The 20,780-nt window shown below is 47.0% G+C and overlaps 1 protein-coding gene across 3 annotated transcripts in view; it reads right to left on the bottom strand.

Moving 5' to 3' along the window:
* Window positions 1-2,077: 2,077 nt before the first annotated feature.
* NTRK3 (neurotrophic receptor tyrosine kinase 3) overlaps window positions 2,078-20,780 on the bottom strand; it is a 219,031-nt gene continuing 200,328 nt past the window's right edge. For all 3 annotated transcript variants that reach the window (XM_048317172.1, XM_048317173.1, XM_048317174.1), the window contains 2 exons: window positions 19,310-19,468; window positions 2,078-16,476 (listed from right to left, as the gene is read on the bottom strand). In XM_048317172.1, the coding sequence (XP_048173129.1) occupies window positions 16,291-16,476; window positions 19,310-19,468 (345 nt within the window). In that variant the 3' untranslated portion in view covers window positions 2,078-16,290. The remainder of the gene's footprint in view (window positions 16,477-19,309; window positions 19,469-20,780) is intronic.

The raw sequence follows: 20,780 nt of genomic DNA, 5'->3' as shown, positions 1-20,780 counted from the left end.
TTTATTCCCAGCCCATTAGATGCTCCACAAGCTGCTGTATACTCCTGAAACCACCTCATTTTGGATAGGCAAAGAGCAACAGGTATTGGGAAGGGGCAGAACAGGGTGACTCCAAGGGAAGTTGGTCAAACTGTGTTTTTCTTTTTCTTTATTGCATTTTTAATTAATTTCAAAATGTCTTTATCACATAGATGCCTTAAATCAATAATAAAAGGGAACCTTATCCATCAGAGTGCGTGTCCAAAACTCATGTGGCAAACCATCAGCTGCTGGTTTATTATTCTAATGCTGAGAAAGAGAAGGGAGCTGTGTTTGATGAGGGGTGAGGTGAGGCCTGGTTTGGGACCACAGAAGGCAGCAGGAATGAATAGCCAGTGCAGCATTTGCAGGAAAGAGTGCAAATTCCTGTTGGACAAGAGCAGGAGAAGGCAGAAGAATGGTGGGTTGGAGTGGGGGGTGCGTGTGTGTGCACAGGGTAGGGTGGGGTGTCACACTGGGAGGCTGCTGGTGAGAAAGTGGGTGTATGCTGGATTGGGGGTGGGACATGTTGACTTTTGGGAGGAAGGGTGCATTTGGCTATGACCAAAGTACGTTTTTGTGCTCGCCCACATGAGGAGAGCACACGCCTCTAACTTCCACAGGGGAGAAAAAAGTCCCTTAGGGAAAAAAAACCCAAACAAAATGAAACAAAAGAATAACTTAAAAAAAGCCCAAACTCAGAAGGCAAAATCTGTTGGAGATACTGAAAAGCTGCATGGTTGAAGCTGTGAATGAAGTAAGAGACTCCTCACCAGGCAATATGGGAACTCCCAGTTGGGACCAAGTTTTACAATTTTTCCCTCGTGGGCAGAAATTGAATGCTTCTGTCTTTGCCTGCCAAAAATAATAGTTGAAAAAAAAAAGTGGTCTTGCTGCTGCAGGAAGAGCCAAACATTTCCCTCGTGGGCTGTCTGAAGGAACAGTTGTGAAAACACCAGGTTTCACTGTAAAGGTGGGATTTCTCAACGGTGAGGAGCTGCGAATGAGGCATGTTGCAGGGTCCATATGGAGTTGCCGGCAGGAACTCAGTACCAGGCTCTTGGAAGCATTTCAGAAGAGGCTTTCAGGAAACAGCAGAAAAGCAGTTCAAATGACTGGCTCTCAGTGATACATAATGCTGTAAAAATAGCATCTGAGCATCTTCTGTTACCTGGGCACTGGTACCCAGATCCTGATGAGTGATTTCTCTGGCATCCATTCTCCCTGCCTTGACTTTAACAGGTTGTGCAGATTATTTTATGATCAATAAATATCCAGGCAGACACTGTGAAATTCCAATCAGAAAAATTTACAACATTAAGGCAGATATTGTATAGCAGGATATAAATAAATAGAAATTGTCAGTCAAATTTCTGGCAGCTGGAGTCTGGTGTCAGTCGCAGTAAATTAAGTGTTACTTCACAAATCATCTTTATAGTTTTTTACAGTATCTGTGCAAAGAGGGGGTTTATTCAGCTTGCAGTGGTAAATATCCTCTGGTTCCTGTGATTTCAGCATGAAGCCTGGAATCAAGGGGAAGCAAGTGACAGCAGTGGATTTTGCTATAATCCTTAGTCTTGTTCCCAACCCCAAGATCGGAGTCGAGTTTGGGGGCTGAGCAATCCAAGCAGAAACGAGCCAACAACATGACAAGAGACTGGATCCTTTTAAGGTAAGGGGGGGATTCCTGCGCTGTGGGAGGGCTGGTTGATGTAACTGTGCAGAGACCCACTGACAGGGGACAAGGAGGATGGACTCCTGTTGTGTCTACTGAGATGAAGGGAGCTGTGATTGGTGTAGGCTCTACCTGGAGATAGGTGGGAAGGATGACTCGGATCAGTATGGAGATCTTTATTTACTGCAGTTGGAACAACATTTTACCTACAGATTATTACCTTTTGTCAACAACTCTTTCACTTGCTGGCCTGACCAGCAACATAACATTCCTAAAGCATCATGTGAAGGTTTCTGTACTGTTGGGATGGCTGAAAACTGCATCAGACTTCTATGAATTAAAGCTGAATGTTCAGCATGGAACAAAGAGGAGAGGAGGACCTGCTGGTGGTAGTTTTGTACTTTATTTGAGAAGAGAGAGCTACATAAACTATGTCAGGAAGGTACAGGTCTACACACAGCTTCATCAATCAATAAATGGAGTTGTTAACATAACACTGAGGATATGATACTTTGAAGAAGACATAGACACATGACCAAGGAGTATTTACAGCTCTAACATACAATATATTTATACTTGAGAGAGAGATTCGTGTGCATCTGTGCACACAGGTACCGCTGTGCACACAAGGTGCACGCACGCGCACGCGTAAATAGGTATAAAAGGCTTTAAAAAAAACCTTACGTAATTCAAGAAATGAGTCTGCCTGTCGTTTGCAGCAACTGACTGTTTTCAAGGTGGAAATGGTTCCAGTTTGTGGTGGTCTGGAGTGGAGGTTTCGTTTTGAAATCTCTGTTCTCCATCGGTCATTGGCTGAACCTGAAGCAGGTGTCCCGTGCGTGGAACGCTGGGGTGGGGTGGTGACAGGGGATGTGTGAGGTGAATGACAGGGAGGGCAGTGGAGTTATGGGAAAGAGGGGATGTACAGCCTCTGGGGCTGGGGCAGTAACACGGAGATGAAAAAAATGACCTTTGGTGATGCCATTAAATCATCCTTTATACTAAACATAAATTATCGACACAGTTTTAAAAAAATAATTTTCTGTTTCATTTCAAGGCTGGGGAGAGGGGAAGGGCCAAAGCAGGGCAGGAAGGAAGGGAAGGCTGGGGAGGGTAAATACCTCAGCACTTTAACAGGTCCCTGGACCTCACTGCAAATTCTTAATTTAAAAACTCTACATGTAAGTGTGACTAACGCTGTATCAGTCATCCCCTTCCAGGGTAGCAGCGCGCTCGATGCACACAGTGTGGTGGGTAGGGGACAAGCAGGGACCCCACCTTGGCCAAAACTCAGATCAGAGTTCCTCATCCTCTGAGTTGGAGCCAGTGGAAGTGGGGTGGGCAGGCGATCACAACCTCCTTGCTCTCACCAGATTCTCACTTAAGGGGTAACCTGGCTTGTTCCCAGCAGGGGAAAATGGTGAATTTTGGTTTGAAGAAGGGGAGAATGTGGTTTGGAGAAGGTTGAGAACCATCAATTCAGTTGCAAAATTGCAAATTGGATTCTAAAGATGCAAAAGAAGCCCCAGACTAAGCAAACGTGGATCGGTGCATAGTATAGAAAAAAGTCTGCCGAACAAAAGAAATCAATTCAGCATACATCACCAGAGGATTTGATTTCTGCTCGTGCAGACTTTCTGTGACATTAGCAGAGATTAAAATAAGCTGTTTTAAATAATAGTAACAACACAAATGCCACCAAAATGTCTTTCCTCTGAGCTGTAGCTCCATCCTCCTCTCAGCACCAACTTGCCTGCCACAGAGAGCTGTGGAGCAGCACCTTCTGGGGGCCAAGCCTGCCTGTGCTGTTGAAGGGCAGTTCAGCTGGGAGAAGGAAGAGTTTCCTGGAAATTAAGTCTACCCTTGCAGATTTCTGGGAGGTGCATGGGGGATTTTTGAGGCCAGCACAGGAAATCAGGGTAATTTTTCTGCCTAAGCCATCACACTGCCGCTCAAACCACTGATAAACAGCACTGCTTCAACACACAAATCTTGGAGAAATTACCAGAGGCAAGTGCACAGTGCAGCCCCTAAAAACATTCCCAAACACAGCCTGAAGACCCCAAGACAGCCTTCACCCAAGAAAGTTGTGTATCCTCAGTCTTTACCTGGGGAAACCTTGCCTCCTTGCCTGATCCAGAAGATTCAGAGGGAGTTGCAACACTCATGGAAAGCTAAATAAATGTTGATCACTTGCCTGCCCAAAAATACTTCATTTCTCTTGAAATAACTTATGTAAAACAGCACTTCATTAAGACAAGGTGGGGGAGGGGGAGGTAATTTAGTATAGTTATTTATTTATTTTTTGTTCTGCTTTAAGCCTATCTATGTAAAGCTCTCATGCAAAAAATTGCCTTCCAGTTTAGCTGAAAAATTAATGGACATTTCTGGGAAAAAAAAGAATAGAAAACCTAAAAAAAAAAGCCAATTCTCCTTCACACAAGGAATTAGCTGGTTGTGGGGGTTGAACAGGAGGATTGAGGGGAACTAAAACAATTTAGACTGTTAGTACTGAAACCAGAGCTGTCAGACAGCAAAATAAATGCAGGGAAAGTTATGGTGTTTGTCAGGTTTGAAGCAGAGAATGTGGGCCTGGAAGAAGCCCAGCAGAACTGAAGGTTTGGAGAAACCTTCAGGACTCATTCAGATGGGCACTCATCATTCTGTAGGGGCTCTTTCCTCGCATCTACAGTGTTTCCCCAACCAGGGCTGTCTTCTGCTTCACTGCAGCTCCTATCTGACTTTCACCACCCTCATGATCACTGACCCTTCACCGGGAATCCAGTCCTTGACCATTTCCTTCCTCTCCCTGTGTCCCAGTAGGCTCCTTTGACCCCTCCTCTTAGCATCCTTTGTTCTCTAAGCCCCTTCTTAAATCATCTTTGCCATCCCCTGCAAGCTCATCCTTTCTGCCTTCCAGTCAGCCCTAAGCATCAGAAGTCTGGCCTTAATTCCTCACTTTCAGTATTGCTACTTACGAGTTTTGAAGTCTTGTGTCTCAGACTCTCTCTTGTCTCCCAGTCCTCTCTGTCTCTGAGTGTCCATCCACACGTCCCATTGTAGTAACTTCCAGTCACAGCTGGGGACTGTGTGGGAGGTGGGATACGGAGGAAACTGCTTCTAGAAAGCAGCATATGTTGAGTGGGGGGAGTAACCCAACTTTCTGGCCTACTTTTCCAGCTTTTCTTCTTCACGTTAAATTTTTCAGAGATGTAATGAGCCTGCATGCTCCTGCCCAACTGCTTCTCTCCTCGATGAATAGGTCCAGGAGATGTTCAACCCTAATTCAAGGGTTTCTTTTCCTTAGTATGATCCAGGAATACCTGTGGGATGAAATCCCAAATACACTGGCTGAGCAAGATGAGCACTGAGACACTTGCCTTTTTTTCTCTGTGAGATGAGACTGCTTCTGCATTTGGGTCCTTGCCTGGTGCCTGCATGGCTCTTCATCTTTGTCTGACTCTTCAAGGCTGGAGTGAACAGGGCTTTGAGCAACCTGGTCAGATGGAAAATGTCCCTGCCCATGGTAGGGGAGTTGAAACTAGGTGATTTTTAAGGTCTCTTCCAACCAAAACCATTCTATGACTCTGTGATTCTGACAACCATCCACTACACAGTAATGTAGCTTCTTTTTTTTCTTTTTTTTTTTTTTGTGGATTAATGTGAAAATAACTTTCAGTGGCCACAGTGTCATTTATATGTCCCTTACCTGCAATTTTCCAAGAGATTTGTCTGTTTACCCTTTACCAACAGTAAATTTAATTGATGGCTGAAATCTGAATCACATGATGCTTCCAATAAAATAAGGATTCTGTTTCTAAAGGGCTACCAGTGTAATATCTCTCCATTTGTCAAACTGTCCCAATGGACAAGAAGATAAGAACCTTTCACAACCTAAATTAGAGATGGAGCCTTCATAGGTTGAACACCACTGCAGGAAGAAGCGGGGCAGATAGTTTAATTCTGAAGGAAAAAATGGTTCTCTCTTGCATCGGAATGATTGGTTTGTGTTTTAAACCATCCCTCCTCCATCACTTGAAAACAAGACACCAGATAATGATTTCACACTAGAAAAAACATGGGAGGAACGAAAGAAGGGTGAGACGGCAGCTCCCTGGGCAGTGTGGGCATGATTCCCTCCAAAGTGGGGTTCCTTCCTCAAGGGCAGGGTTCCTCCTCCAGCGGCGGCCGGAGCGCCGGGCCGGGACCGGCGCGGGCGGGGCCGCTGTCCGCGGTGCTGATCCGCAGGGACGCGGCTCACGACGTCTGTCCGTCTGCTGAAATCCCCATCTCGCCGAGAGAATGGGCACTGAACTGTTTTAGGTTCCTTGTGAACACTACTTGCACCAATTAGGGGTTGTATAAAAAAAAAAGAAAGAAAGAAAAAATTAAGAGGAAGGGCACACCGGGCACTTGCTGCTGGAATGTGCTGGGCTATAAAGTTGTTGTATCATCCAGCAGGATCTGGTCTCTCTCATCCTCTCCCAAATCTGCCTCTTAATTTCAGTTTCCAGGAAGGCCATAAGCCAGGATTTGTTCTGTATCAGCAGGAGAAGGAGAAAAAGGAAATTAAAAGTGAGAGGAGGTTTGTAGGATATAGAGCTGCTCTTGTCCTGGTGGCCGATGTTCTTAGTTGCCAGGGTGAATATTCTGAGTCTTTTCTCATGGACACCAGTGGATTTTCTTGTATTATAAACCAACCACTGTCTTCTCTGATGTAAGGATTGTTAGTTTGTTTTTATTCTCTTGTAGCATTTCTCTTTCTCTCTCCTGCCATTCTGTTCCTAACATCTGTTCAGTGTATCTACAGACAGCCCTTACTGACTTCAAAGTTGTGGGTCTTCAATGCCTTCAGCATTTATTCCGGAGTTGCACAAGGAGGTTCAGTTTCACAGGAACAACAATTCAGTCTCTTGCTGGTTTCTATTGTTTCAGTCTAGCTACATAAGAATGAGGGTGGACTGGAACAGGTCACAGCCGGAATCAATCCCAACCATCTCTCCAGCAATCAGAACAGCCTGCTGGGAGCTGAGTAACAGCTGAATTCTTGGTGAGAGAAATTATAGGCATAAAAACAAAATCAAATATACTCTTGTGCTCATTCAACATTTCAAGGCATATTTATAGGTACTGCTGTATGGCATCTTAAATATTGGAGTTTAAAAAGAAACTGGATTGCTGCTGTTGGGGAAAATAATTTTTCTGTTCTGTCACTTTCACTATCTCTGCCCCTGATGAAAAAGGGAGAGAAAGGCACTGAATTACACACCCATTCAGCCCCTGTCATCACTTCCTTGGGCTGTTTGGATAGCCCTGAGAAGGATCTCTGTGAGATAAGGAGATCTGAAGGTCATCTGAAGGTCATTCCTCAGAACTGGAGTAGGAACAAGAAAGCTGGGCAGGAATCTGCTTAAGAAAAGCTGGGGATTTCTTCCTGTATGAAGCTGGCAATGGCTTAGTAGGTGAACAGATGACTTTGCAGTCTAGGTCCTAGCTGAGTCCCTTCCTTAAGCTGCTCCACTGTACTCTACTGCCCCTGCACCCAAGTCTTGCTGTCACTGGGAGGAAAAGCTGAAATTTTACCACTGATGAAAATCCCTGCTTAAGGGAGATATTTCCACCTTATTTATTCACTTTTACTTTCAAGAAGACAATACTTGAGAATTTCTTAGATTTTAAGAGGGAGAATATCCTTCAAAAAAATTCCCAGGATCACTGAAAAATGGATCTCCATTCATTACAGAGAAGTGAGGCAGAGAGCTACAGCTGCCAAGGCTGTACTCGTAATAGTCTGTGAGAAAAAGCACTGAGCAGCTAAGAGTATTTGTCTTGGGAACTGTAGCCATTGAACCTTGGGTGGGAACCAAGCTAAATCAGCAAACTTGCTGTTGGTCCAGGATCAGAACGAGCTAAAACTCCTCTGCCGCATGCCTGAGACTCAATTACTGTGTAATCTCTGTGGCATAGACATCTAGGAACCTCTGTGAGCAGATGGCTGCTGAATGGTGAGAGCAGATGACAGATTCTGGGCAGGGCTAAACCAGAAGACCTCAAATCCTGATTACAAAAGTCAGTTCTTGAGGGTAAATCAAACCAGGCACCTGAGCAGGAGGGAGTCATGCAGCACTGCACAAAGCCAACACACTACCAGACATGGGAGGGCTCTTGTAAAAAGCTCCACCTCTCCTCTCCACCTCTTCTCCCCAACACACATTCACACACGCTGCCACATACAGCAAAAAATATCAAGGTTATGTGTTTCCTGAAGTACGGTTGGCTGAATAAACACACTTAGAGAGAGCTCTTTGTAAAACAATAGCAGAATGAGTAACAGCGCATCGCTGCCATGGGAAATAAAAAGAAAAGTAACCCAACTGCAATTCAGCCAGAATCATTCCAAACCCCAAAGGTTGGCCTCTTTTTTTTTTTTTCTTTAATGTGTCTGACATTTTATGGCATCAATAATGCAAACAAAGAGGAAATCATATTTGCAGAACACTAATGCACGGATGTCTAAAGCGAAATACAATACTGATTACTTTTTAAATGAAGCCACCAGGTTTTGATGTGCTGTGGTGGTTAAATTGGTCCATCAAATTCCTTCCAAAGCAAATTCCAGTCCAAAGCAAGAGCTTGACCTTTTCTACAACCTTGGGTAGCCTTTTCAGCTGTATTCTGATTGGGGGTAATAAATGTTAGTTTGAAGGAATCTTCCTGATGGGTCGAATTACAGAAATGTCACAATTCCTTCTGAAGATGAGGGGAAACTGAAGATATGTCACCTCTTCACAGGCTGTCCAAAACCTTTGGCAAATATAATGGTAAGCCTACTATGAAGAGCTGTGGATGAGAGGATGGATGGGCTCTGAAAGAGATTTCTAGAAGTACTCTTGAGATTTTGCCCTTAGGGCTAGTGGTTGCAGCACCTGATAGCTTTTCTCTTGCCTAGAACATCCTGCAGACTGCATAGCAATGTCTGAGTAGGAAAATAAGTGCATGAATAAGGAGGTGTGGCAAAAACACACAAAGAAACCTTCCCTTCCTTTTCCATATTTTTTTCCATGCTAGTGGTTTTTTTCACAAAGTGCATCTGAGAGATGCATCTTAAGAACCACAGACAGGATTGTCTCTGCCAGCACAAAAGTGAAGAAGCCGTTGTGGTCCTGTCTGGGAAATCCCACTGCTCAATCTCCTCTTACAGCAAAAGACAGAAGGGCTTGGGTTCAGGCCTGTGCTTTCAACTTATCAGCAGGAGCATTCAGTTCAGGAGACAAGAGACTTCTTTTGCAATGTCCTCTGACTTGCACTGAGTTAACTGTGTGAATTTCTTTAATTCATGCAGTTTTAGTTTGGTAGGCAGTGCTCATTGTGTGCCTGTGTGCTGGTGAGTAGGACTGGATGCCACCATCTCACATCAGCTGGGAGCTTGTCTGCCATTTAGATCACATCTGATCAGAGCTTTGTGTGTGGGGATTGTATGTCTTGGAGTTAATCAGTGCAAGCAGCTAATTGCCATTAGTTAACTAGTGCCTTTTAATTAGGACTGCACTGCTGGCTGGATACATGAAGGGAGCTGTTTTTCACTGGCAAAAATTTCAGCCTTGTGATGTAAACCTCTTTGGGGAATTAAAAGGAAAAAATATAGACTGGAGCTATTGTCACTTTAGCACGGCAGAAAATCAGTTTCAGCAGAACTGGCCTGGATGAGGTTGGAGTCACGCTTTGCTGGGGTCAAAAATGATAGCAGCTGCTCCCCGACCCTTTCTCCTGTGCAGAAGGGTGGGACACTGTGGGCTTCAGCTGGGATTTACAGGAGATACCCCACATGCATTACAATGAGCTTTGCTGTAAAATTCACTGCACAGAGGTTAATCTAGATGTCAACACTGCCTGACAGCACTGAAATTACTCCAGGGCAGTGCTCCTTCTGAAGTCTTAATATAACAGTCAATTCCATCCTGCCTGCAGGAAATGAAAGTTTTCTGCTTTGTGTGCGGAATCATCCGGCGCCAATTTTCTCACTGTTTGAAGTCCAAACTGTTTGTGGTCTTGGGATTCACCTCACATTAAGACTTTCACTTCATTTAAAAACTCTGCTAGTCAAGTCCTGAGAACTGCAAGGACGGGAGCTGCACAGGGAGAAAAAGAAGAGGGCATGGAGGGAGAAATCTGATCTCACCTACCACACTGAAATCAAACAGCTTCACCTGTGCTCCACACTCTGCAAAGGGAGTGAATGCAGAAACTCAGTTATCTGAGTATCAAGCAGCAAAGACTGGAGAGGCTGGAAGCCAGCAGAGAGGGAGAGAAAGCATGCAAGAAGAGACTTGGACCTCCCAGAGGTATGATTTCTTTAGAGGTATTTCAGCCCTTCCCTACTGGGACCTTGTCCTAAGCAGCCAGTAGTTCAGCAATTCAACTCCCCCTCAGAACAAAACTGTTCCAGTTTTCAGCAGTGGGATCAGTCAGTTGTGCTGGGAGGGAGAGCAGTTCCTATGGAGGATTCCTGACAGTGTGGGGAAGTGATGGTTAGATTTGTCATGCTTCTTTTCACCTTGCAGAGATGCAAAAATTGTGGGACGTGCAGAAGGGAGGAGGAACCAGTGGTCATTCTTTTAGTCAGAAAAGAGCTGTCAGTTTGTGTCCGTGAGAAACTCAAGCCACCAACATGAAACCAACCTACCAGCTTAACCCTTAGGGAAAGCTGGAATATTTTGTCTTTCCTTCTCTTTGGTCTCTTATCTCTTTCCTCAGCTCAGTTTTTCAAAATTGCAAGCAATAGGACTCCAATCATTTCTCTCAGGGAGTGGTTTCATGGCTCAGTGTTGCATTGGAAAGGAATAAGAGGCACAGGAGAGATGGAATGCTCCTCCATTCCTCCCAGAGCAGCAACTGACATCTCTGCCTGTGTCATTTATGACATTGCCAGCCAGAACAGATGTTTTGAAAACATCTACTTTCTCCAGGCTTGAAACTCAATATCTCTACTTTCAAGGACAGCAGCAAAGGGAAAAGAATTTTTAGGATTTAGCAGCTGTTTAAACATTAAATGGGTACTGATGTAAGAGACGCCTTGGTGCAGGAGTGGAGAAGGTACCTAAGGGTTAAGCAAGTCTATCCACTCCTGAAAAGCAGTTCTGAGAGGGGAATTTTCTCTTCCTCTATTTTTGGCACTCATATGGAGACAGCACCATTATGCCAAGGCTCCATGAGCCCACCATCCCTCAGAAAGCCACTGAACGTGAATGGAGAACAAAACTTTTGGCTTGCACCAAGACATGACTGCACCTGTGAGTCTCATAGCAGAGGAGCCCTGTAAATGCCCAGATCCTTCCAGCTATCAGAGGAGCCACCACAGCGTGGAATCACAGCCAGAATCTCCTTTATTCCCCTTGCTTATTCTCATCATTGCCTTACAGCCAGAGAACACACCTAGAGCTGTTACGAAAACATTGGGTAGAAGCCATGGCTGTAGTGCTTCAGCTGATTCCTGGCCAGATCAGGAAAGGATGTAGATACTCCCCGGGGAGGGAGGAAATTAGAAAGATTTAAAAAAAAACTTCTTAAGATGCTGAACAAAATAGTGTCTTCACACAGACTGAATGCTGATCGGGTGTTCAGAACTACCTCTGGGTTTGGGTGCTTGTGGTGATCATGTCTGCATTCTTCAGCCCATATTCTGAGCTCAAGGAAACCTATACATCCGAGTTCTGGGAAATAAGAGCCTTTCCCAAGAAAGGAAACAGCTCATATAGTATTATACTTCTCTCTGTGCCCCTGAAAAAGCATAACTTTTCAGACCTTCTTTTAGTTGCATTTTCTTATAGGAAAAAAAAATCATAGAAAAGCACAAAACCTAGTGATTTTGTTTTGCACCTGCATAAATGGTCCCCTGATTTTATTGGTTTCTGCCTCCTTTTCAAACCAGTATGTGCCCAGCTTCATAGCTAACTTTTCCTGGAGCTGCAGCATGTTGCTATTTTCTTTTGTTTTTGCTTGTATCCATTGTGCTCCTTAAAATTCTACATCACACCCCCCAAATCTGTCTTGATTTCCCAACCCAAGATACTCAGTTGTCTTCTAAAACCAGCCTTTCCCTTTCCTTGGCTCTTTTATTCCTCCACATATTTTCTCACCTTTTTCCACCCACTCCTGGGGACAAGCAAACAGCTCAAAGCTAACGATGTCTCTCAAGCAAACAGCCTCTTTAAAGGCATTCCACAGTTTTCATATTTGTCTGGGCAGCACAGTTCCCAGAGTCAGCTGCCTGCAATTCAACACCCTGAAGACCCAAGCATGGGCCTGAAATGAAGCAGCTCAGACTTTTTCACCCCCAGAATCCATGCATTGAGGGATATCTAAATAGACCAGATGGACAAGTTTTGCAGGAGACAGAATGGACTTTCAGTCTGGCAGATCTCTGCGTCTCTTCCCTTTGCTACGTTTCGGCTTCTGTCTTGCAACCTGACAGACTGGGGTGGAAGGAAAAATAATGGCAGGAGAACACAAACCAGGTCACTGATGGGACCCTGAGGCTGGAGCCACATTCACTGCCTGCCGTTTGTAGCCCTGGCAATGCACCAAAATACCACCTCCTGTACCATGCACCAAAATAGCACCTTCACCACCAAGAAAGCATCATTTGGTGACACCCTTGGGTGATTGAGTTGGTACCAATAATTTTAATTTTTAGGGAGCAGCATGCAGCTGGGACAGGAAAGACTCTATGGCCCCTTCTCAGCTGTGCTCTGTCTGGTGCTCCTTCCATCTCTCTTTCACAAGTCCCTTGAGAAAACTGCAGATGGAAGAGGCTGGGTGGGGGGAAGGTCTGGCTGGATGTCCTGGGAATTTGGCCTGCCTCAGAGCAGGGTGAGACCTGGGGGTGTTCCCAGGCAGCAGGGATAGCTCTCTGCTCTAAATAGAGGCAGGGCATAGGGAAGTATCTCTCCTACAAATAAAGAAACATGAGCTCATTTCTCTTTGGCTCCAAACACTCAGATGTCGATACTCCGTGAGAGTTTCCCCCAAAATCTGCTTTTCTTCCCCTCACACATAGCCCCATTGCAGAGCCCTTCTTCCTACAGGGAAGATCACCAGTCCATGCTGATGGGAAGCTCTCTTCTGCTCCAGGAAAGTGCTTCTGGAAATGAGGTCTCAGGGTGTTCACCAGGAATGCAGCACAGCTGCTTTCCCTCTTCCCCTCCAAAACAGTCATGCCAAAAAGGGATGCAGCAGTTTCTCTCATGTCTTTGAGCACAAAGCAATCTTCTCCTTGCCCCCAGCAAACCTCCACTCAACAATGACAGGCCGAGGGGGCCAGAGCAGATGTCACACCACAGAACCGCAGCTTATCCAGCTCTTCTGAGCAACAGTTCACAATTAACTCTGACAGCAGGACCTTTCTCCAAGGCAGTCACCACATGTGGTGGGGCTAAGAGCAAAGCAGCCAGAGCCTGAGCATTGGTCTCAGCCACTTCCCATCTTCTGGGGACCCATAAACTCTCCTCAGAGACCACCTAAGCCTAAACATGCAGCATTGAGGCTCAGTGTCACCCTCAGCTCCTGAGCTCACCTCGTTGTTGTGACTGTACAAAGAGGTGGTGAAAGGGACAGGGTGGCGGTGCTGGGGAGGAGGGGAAGGAGGAAAGAAGTGAGGAAGGGAGGATGTATCTGCTGTGCAGAATGGTGACAAGGGAATCTCATCAGCTGGGAACAGAGTGTCTGCAGGTGACTTGATAGTGTAAAAGCCCACAACATTGGCCAAAACAGAAATGAGAGCGCGAGAGTGAGAGAGAGGAGAGGACAAAGTTGTGGCCTTGCATAACCTGGCACAGTGCCTGGGAGCCACAAGAGCAAGAAGCCACTTGGGGTAGGAGATAGGCAGACCCAGGAGAGGGTTTTCTTCTGGAAATGCTGGGCAATTAACAGCCATTGCTTGTTCTCTCCCTGTGCAGAATCTCCAATCCTTTCAGCCAAAGCAGCCTGCACAAAAAGAGAGCCAGGCTGGGGCTAGCAACCTTTTAACCAGCCTTTTCCCCTTTCAAAGGTGGACCTAAGTAAGCAGGATATCCTCTCCCAAAAGAGCCAGATCCTGCTGTGGAGAGGTGGCGTGGTACAGTGCTCCTGTGTGTGCACTCCCGGTGCTGGTCCACGCCCTTGGCCGTGACCACACCATCAGTGGTGATGCTGTGAGCAGCTGGGGCCTGTTCAATGGCAGTCTGTCCCACTGGCATCAGTCTGTCCCACTAGCTCAGATCTCTCTTACAGGCAGAGGAAAGTTATGTTCTTACTCCCATGTGTCTACTGCCGCCCATCATCTGCCACCCCAGGCTCATACTGCTCATTACACAGGCACAGAATAAACCCACGGCTGCTGTTGCCACCACAATCCTCCTTATGTCAGTGTCCCCTGCCTCTGCCTGAAACCATCAGCCAGGTCATGCCAGTGCCATGAGTGAGAGGTATTGATTGTCAGGGGACATGGGGGATGGGGAGAGGAGGCAAGATCTTCCCTTTCAGTGCAAGCCACAACCAGAGCCACCTATCTCCCCTCGCATCCTGGACATGAATATTACTCTGGCCATGGGGAAGGAGCTAAGATCCCTTCTCTGTCTCCTCTTCCCCCATCTGCATTGCCTTCCACGAGTGCCACATCCGAGCAAGCTATTTTTGTGCTGGCAGTTGTTGCCTTCTCAAAATTGCCTTGACAATGCCTGTGCCGCCCGTTCCCTGCCTCCTGAGAGCAGCTGCCAAGCTGAGGTTCCCCCTCATCCTCCATTATCCGTGTGAAAAAAAGGCCCAGAAAGGTTTTGTATTCTCAGCCCAGTGTGGACAGGCAGGATTCAGTGTCTGACTCAAGGTTTCCCCAGGTCGGGATTATTTTCCACTCCGGGGAGATCGGCCATAGTGAGGATGATGCTGTCTCTCCCTCCCTGTCCCCACCACCCCCTGTTGCTGCCTGCCAGGCCTTTCTCCTCATTGAGATGCAAGGCTGGCCGCTGCGGCCATCCGCTGAGCCGTCTGCTCCTGAAGGCACCTTCCCCTCCTTCCCCCCTCCTCCCGGGGCTGCCTGTGGAGCTATTCTTCAGCCTCTGCATTTCACAACAGCTCAAAGGCAGATGCATCAATCCTTTCAGGGGATGGGGACGTGAGGAGAATGGCAAGGGAGCTGCAGGCAGGTGTTGGTAGGTTCCCAGCCATCTCACAAGCCTGGTCCCCCTCCCTGTCCCCCGCTGGCTTGTGCCTGAGGATTGGACTGAGGCATGGGGCAGGAATGGGGAAAGGGAGAGGATGGGGAGGAAGAGCGCTGGGATATGCTGACCCCACAGACTTGCCCAGCAGGGTTGCAGGCATGTTCCCAGCTGTCTGCACCCTGTAGCCTTTCCCCCATGCGGGGAGCAAGGATCCAACCCTGCTCACTAAAAGTTTATACCGGGGGCCAATTTGGCCCTGAGGGAGGCAGAACAACCCCGTGGCCACTAACAGCCATAAGGGTGGGGAGGAGTGGGGTTGTTCCCCCCAAGGTGACGCCTGCGCTGGGTGCCCTGGGTGAGCAGCACTCCTGTCTCACACACTGGAATGGGTTGGGGATGATTCAGGACCGGGTCCCCAGGACCCCCCCTCGACTCCCACGTGCAGCCACTTTGGTCCCGCTGCTCTCCCAGCACTGGCAGCAGCCGGCACAGGGGCAGAGGGAGGGCTGGGGCAGGAGCCTGCAGTCTGCGGGAGGGTGGCTGCTGCCCGGTGTGTGTTTTACCCGTAGGTGCCACAATCCTTTGACTGTGTGTTCGAAAGCCTTGAGTCTATACATTTAAGAATCAGCAAATTAGAAAAATTGTCCTGAAATGTTGGAGGGAGGAAAAAGGCAGGAAGGCAGAGAGGGATGAGGAGGGACTGAGAGGAAGGGAGGGAAGGGGTTGGTAAAAGAGAGTTCATCCAGGGGCACTGCCCTGGCTTTGTGCCCATCACCTGCGGGCTGGCAAGGAGGGAGGGAGGCAAGGACGAAAAGGGAGGACTGATATCACACATTCAGTGCATATCATACAACCAGGGCAAGGCTTTCTTCCTGGGGCTCCTACCCAGGATGGCATTGCTGCCATAGCCAGTCTAGAGCCCTGCCCAGCAGCCCGAACCATACTCACAGCAGGGTTACAAATCACTGCTTGAATGCTCGGGGGAAACATACCTTCTCCTTTCTTTCTCTTTTTTTTTTTTTTCTTTTTAATTATATATATATTTTTAAGTACTTTTTCTCCCTTTTTTGTTTCTTTTTATATATATATATATATATATATATATATAGTCTCACAATTTTCTGTAACAGCAGCTTCTTTCTGTATTGGTGTGGAAGTTATATATAGAGAGAGATCTATAAATATATATAAGCCAAACTGCCTTACAGGTTGTTGTTCTTGGTGGGATTTTTGACGGTTTGCTTTTCGTTTTGCTTTTTTTTTGTTTTCAGTGTTGTATGTGTAGCAGGCACTTGAGTTTATATGAAGATGTTTGCTTGGGAGCTGAGGGGCAAAGGGGTTGGGAGGGGGAGAGGGAGGGAAGGACGGGAGGAAGGAGCAGGGACTTCCAACAAGTGGCCACTGCTAGCCAAGGATGTCCAGGTAGATTGGTGTGGCCTTGCCCAGAGCGTGAAGGATCTTGTAGATCTCCTTGATGTTGAGCCGTTGCTGAGGTTCCCTCTGCCAGCAGCCCAACATGATGTCATAAACCTCCTTGGGGCAAACTCGGGGCCTTTCCAAAACTCGGCCTTGGGTAATGCACTCAATGACCTAGAAGAAAGAAAGAAAAGGAACACTGAACACCAGCTGGGCAGTCTATGGAGGATGTCCCATCCCTGCTACTGCTTGGCTGATGTGGCAACATTTAGTGAATGGGAGCACTGAGAAGTCAAATCTCAGATCTGCAGATCCTCAATGCTCACCTGTCCATTGCTAATGATAATTTTACCATAAAAAGTTTCACTCCAGCTACGGTTTTTCAGATCCCAAAACCTTCCCTGTATGACACCTACCTGCCTCAATGCACTCTCCAAAGAGGAGGTCACAAGCAAATGAAATAGATTTTAATTTATGATGTCAGTTTTTCCTGCTAAATGAAGAAGGAAAAAAAGCCTCTTAAAATCCCCGAAGTAAAGTAATATTTTGCGCAGCTGAAATTATATTTTTCTTGTCTGAAAACCAAGAGTCCTTTCCATTGCGAAGCCCAGGAGAGGTTTATAAGGAAGAGTTCAGAGCATCTTTTCCTACATATTTCTCCAAGGTCAGATTTGCCTCCTTCTGATATAGAAAAGCAACTAAAAGAATGAAATCTCATGTCAAATCACATCTGTGATGGAGAAAAAAAATTACAATGCTATCACTCTCTTTTGGGTCAGATCTGTGCTGCTAATGAGAAAAATGTGAGGTCCTGGATAACAGCAAAGTCTCTTCGGAGGGATGCCATTGGAAAAGACTCCCCTAAGGGTCTCTTTGTGTATTGTTTACTGGAGGAATGAATAAAAAGGAAAGGGAAATATGACTTTCCAGAGAGCAGCTATTGCTGCCTGGCCTCCTTGGTTGGGGTTGATGAGTCCCAGCATCACAGCGTGCGAGTGGCCTGCCACGCTCTGCAGATAAACACCGGTCCCAAGCAGTGTGTTGAGGGAAGCCACCCAGCAAGAGGTGTTTGGAGTTTATCATTTATGAATAGCAATGGTCCCAGCAGGCAGCTCAAGGGATACTTATCACTTTGCTGTTTGCATATAAATACAGAGGGGAGAGATTAGGACCTGCTGAAAGCAAGGGGAGGAAGACACAGCAGGCAGAGAGCATTGCCACTGAGCTGCTGGCTGCTGACTGGGGGGAGGAGGTGAGTTATGGTTTCTAACATAACTGGGCACGCACAGGAGCCCTGTGCTGGGCCCTTTCTCTCCAGGGTGAAGGAAAGGCACTGAGAGAAGTTAATGGACTGGCTGAGTGGTGTCCTGCCTCGTTCCTCTGCTCACAGAGGGTTTCTCCCAGCCTTGGAAAAACCTGCTGAAAATGCTGGGGGGGTATAAGGCCATGCAGGTGGCACAGCAGGGAGTGGGCATCCCAGACTGACCAACGCTAACCCCAGCACAAGCTCATTGACCTTCTCTCCATGGGTTCTGCCTCTCCATGGGGCTCTGGCACTGCTTCTGGGCTGCCACAGGGACTCACTGTGATGCCACGCCATCCAGGAGCTGGTGGAGGTGTCAGTCCTCTGCAGCCACACAGGTTCTTCCCATCCCTCCACAAATTGTGAAAAATGAGCCAGGTGAGAGCTCGTGTGGCTCCCTCCCACCAGGACACTGTGGTCAGCAGTCAGAAAGCAGTGGATACACCAATAGGAAAGGGAAGGATGAGATTTTATCCCAGGGATGGTAGCAAACCAATACAGCCACATCTGTTCAGATTTTAAACAGCTCTCCCCCCATGATTAAGGGTGGCTATTCTCAGCCCTACTGCCCTGCAAAGGAAACTGAGGCAGAAGGCACGGACAAAGCTGAGCTGTCACACTCCAGCATGCCCATTGCCCATGTTCAAGCTCCATGTGCTCATTTGTGTGTGTTTGTATTTACCCTCGCAGGGAAATGCAAGAGCAGCTCATTAAATAGCGTGACAAATAACTTCTGTCGCTGTCGGTTCCATTGTTTGTGCCTCTAAAATGTTTGTGTGTGCTACTTTGGGATATACGGTCAGGCCCCATTGAGCACACGAATGGGCAAGTATTAGAGCTGTAAAGCAACACCTTGGATTTGCCATCTCTGCAACTCACTTAATTAAGGGATCTGTATCCAGAAAGCAGAAAATGCACATTTTTCATTACAAAAGGTGAAATTTCTGAAATCCATTAGATACACAGTAGGATAAAAATGTTCAAGGTTCCCACACACTGCTATGTCAATGCATCTTTTTCCTCTTCTATAATACCTCCTGCTATTCCAAGCAAAAATCTTCCAATGATTTTCTGCTGATGTGCCTCAAACCTCAGCAGTGACACCCTGCTAATCCCAGCCAGCCTTCCCTCAACATTTTTACAGTGCAGCCCTGTCCTGGTGGGCTGCAAATTTTGCTAGTCAAAGAAATAAAAAGGGCAAACAAGCTCCATGGGTTCCACCCTCAGTGAACTGGGGAAAACCATGTCATAGATGTCCCAATGGCAAAAACCCCAAGGAAATGTGCCACAAGCAATACATCAGGCTTAAAACAATTTCTCACAAGCTGGCAGCTGCAGTAAGAACTTCAGCTACAAAAGGAGAAAGCAAGGGAAATTCAAGGCATGACTTAGATCCCAGCAGTAATTTGGGTATCCCCAGTTCTGGCAGCACCCCGAGAGTTTATGAGATATGACAGATACGTCAGGAACTTAGCAGCAAGGGGCTGAGGATTAGCCAGTACGTGGCTTTGGCAGAGCTCTTTGATTCCTGCAGGTCTCAGTTTTCCCATCTCTTAAACTGAGATAATGACACTTATCCTATGGCTTCACCAAGGGAGGGCCAAGGAGGGGACCATCCATGTATAAACTGCTTTGCAAACAACCTGGGGAGGAGAGATGGCAAAAAGTACAGTGTCCAGCTGAGGTGTCTCAGCACTGTTGTACCTCTGTGTTTGAGAGCTGGAACCAGGGCTGCTTCCCATACGTGAAGATCTCCCAGAGGATCACCCCGAAGCTCCAGACGTCACTCTCTGTTGTGAATTTCCTGTACATGATGCTCTCTGGGGGCATCCAGCGGATAGGCAGCATGGTGTGTCCCCCAACCTGGGTGAGGACAAAGGCACAAGGAAATCTGAGTGGTGAGAATCCTGAGGAACAGGGTCACAGAATCAGACCATTGAGTCAAACTCCTGGCCCAATGCAGGACACCCCAATAATCACACAACATGCCTGAGAGCATTTTCCAAACACTCCTTGAGCTCTGCCAGGCTTGGAGCTGTGAGCACTTCCCTGGGGAGCCTGTTCTGGTGCCTGAACACCCCATGTCATGTCAGCCCCACATGATGTGGACAAACTCAGGGCCTCCCTGTGAACTACAGCAACAAGGAGATGTTCCAAAAAGCTGGGCTGGCTCCTGCCCCAGCTACCTCTCATGGGCTTACCCACCAATCCCACCTGGTTGACACGACGCATCGGGAGTGAGATGTATTAAAATAAATTATGTCCTCTCCACCCAAAATGGGCTTGTAAGGAAATCAAATGCAAAATGCCAAGAACATACTCCAGCCCTACAGTCTGGTGAACCTGGACACAGAGCAAGAGTGGTCAGCAAAGCATTTCAGGGCCTCAGTACTCCAAGGCACCCACCAGAAAGAGAGCATGAGGGCTGTCCCTCTTCAGAAAGGTTCTCTAAAATCCATGCACAGGCATCTGTGCATCACCCAGTTGCATGAAAGGTTTTGTGCTCAGAAAACTGTGCTACCGACCTTTTCAGAGAGTGCTTTCATTATGTAAATAACTGCAGGACCACCCTGCAAAAGGTGGTCTGTTGGTAAAGAACAGGCTCTTACAGGCAGGGATATGCCCATCGTTTAATGGATTTAACTTTGGAGAGTTTGGAACTAGAAGAGCCCACGGGTGTATAAAACTGAGGCATGCCAAGGCAGGGAAGGGCAGTTCCTCAGGTAAGAGCCGGCCCTTCTGTAGGGCCCATGAATCCAGCAGGTACACAGGAGGCTTGCAGAATACATGCAAACAGTTCCAAAGCAGAAGGATTTATCTTCACATTCACTAGAGATTCCTAAACTAGTTTCTCTGAGCAGGACAAGTTTTTCTCTGTGCTGTCCTTCTGCACAAGAAGCTCCATCTGTGGGGAAACAGCTAATTGCTACGACCGACCAGTGCTGGAAGCAGCAGGGCTGCAAGTCTCCATTCTTCTTTCTGTTGGTGCTACAGTGTCCGAGGCTTTAGTGGTGATGAGAAAAGTGCTTCTGTGGAGCTTCTTGGAAGACTGCTTGTCTCATTAGGGACACCAAAAAAGCAGGGCTAATAACTTTGTAGCACTGCAGCTGAATCAAACAGGCAGAAATCTCTCTGGTCCTACAAAGGATGAGGAAAGAAGGTATCTGCTGTCTGG

This window comes from Corvus hawaiiensis, chromosome 13 (genome assembly GCF_020740725.1).
Source record: "Corvus hawaiiensis isolate bCorHaw1 chromosome 13, bCorHaw1.pri.cur, whole genome shotgun sequence".
NCBI lineage: Eukaryota > Metazoa > Chordata > Aves > Passeriformes > Corvidae > Corvus > Corvus hawaiiensis.
Note: the sequence above shows the minus strand (reverse complement) of the source record. Positions and strands in the feature narration are given on the sequence as shown.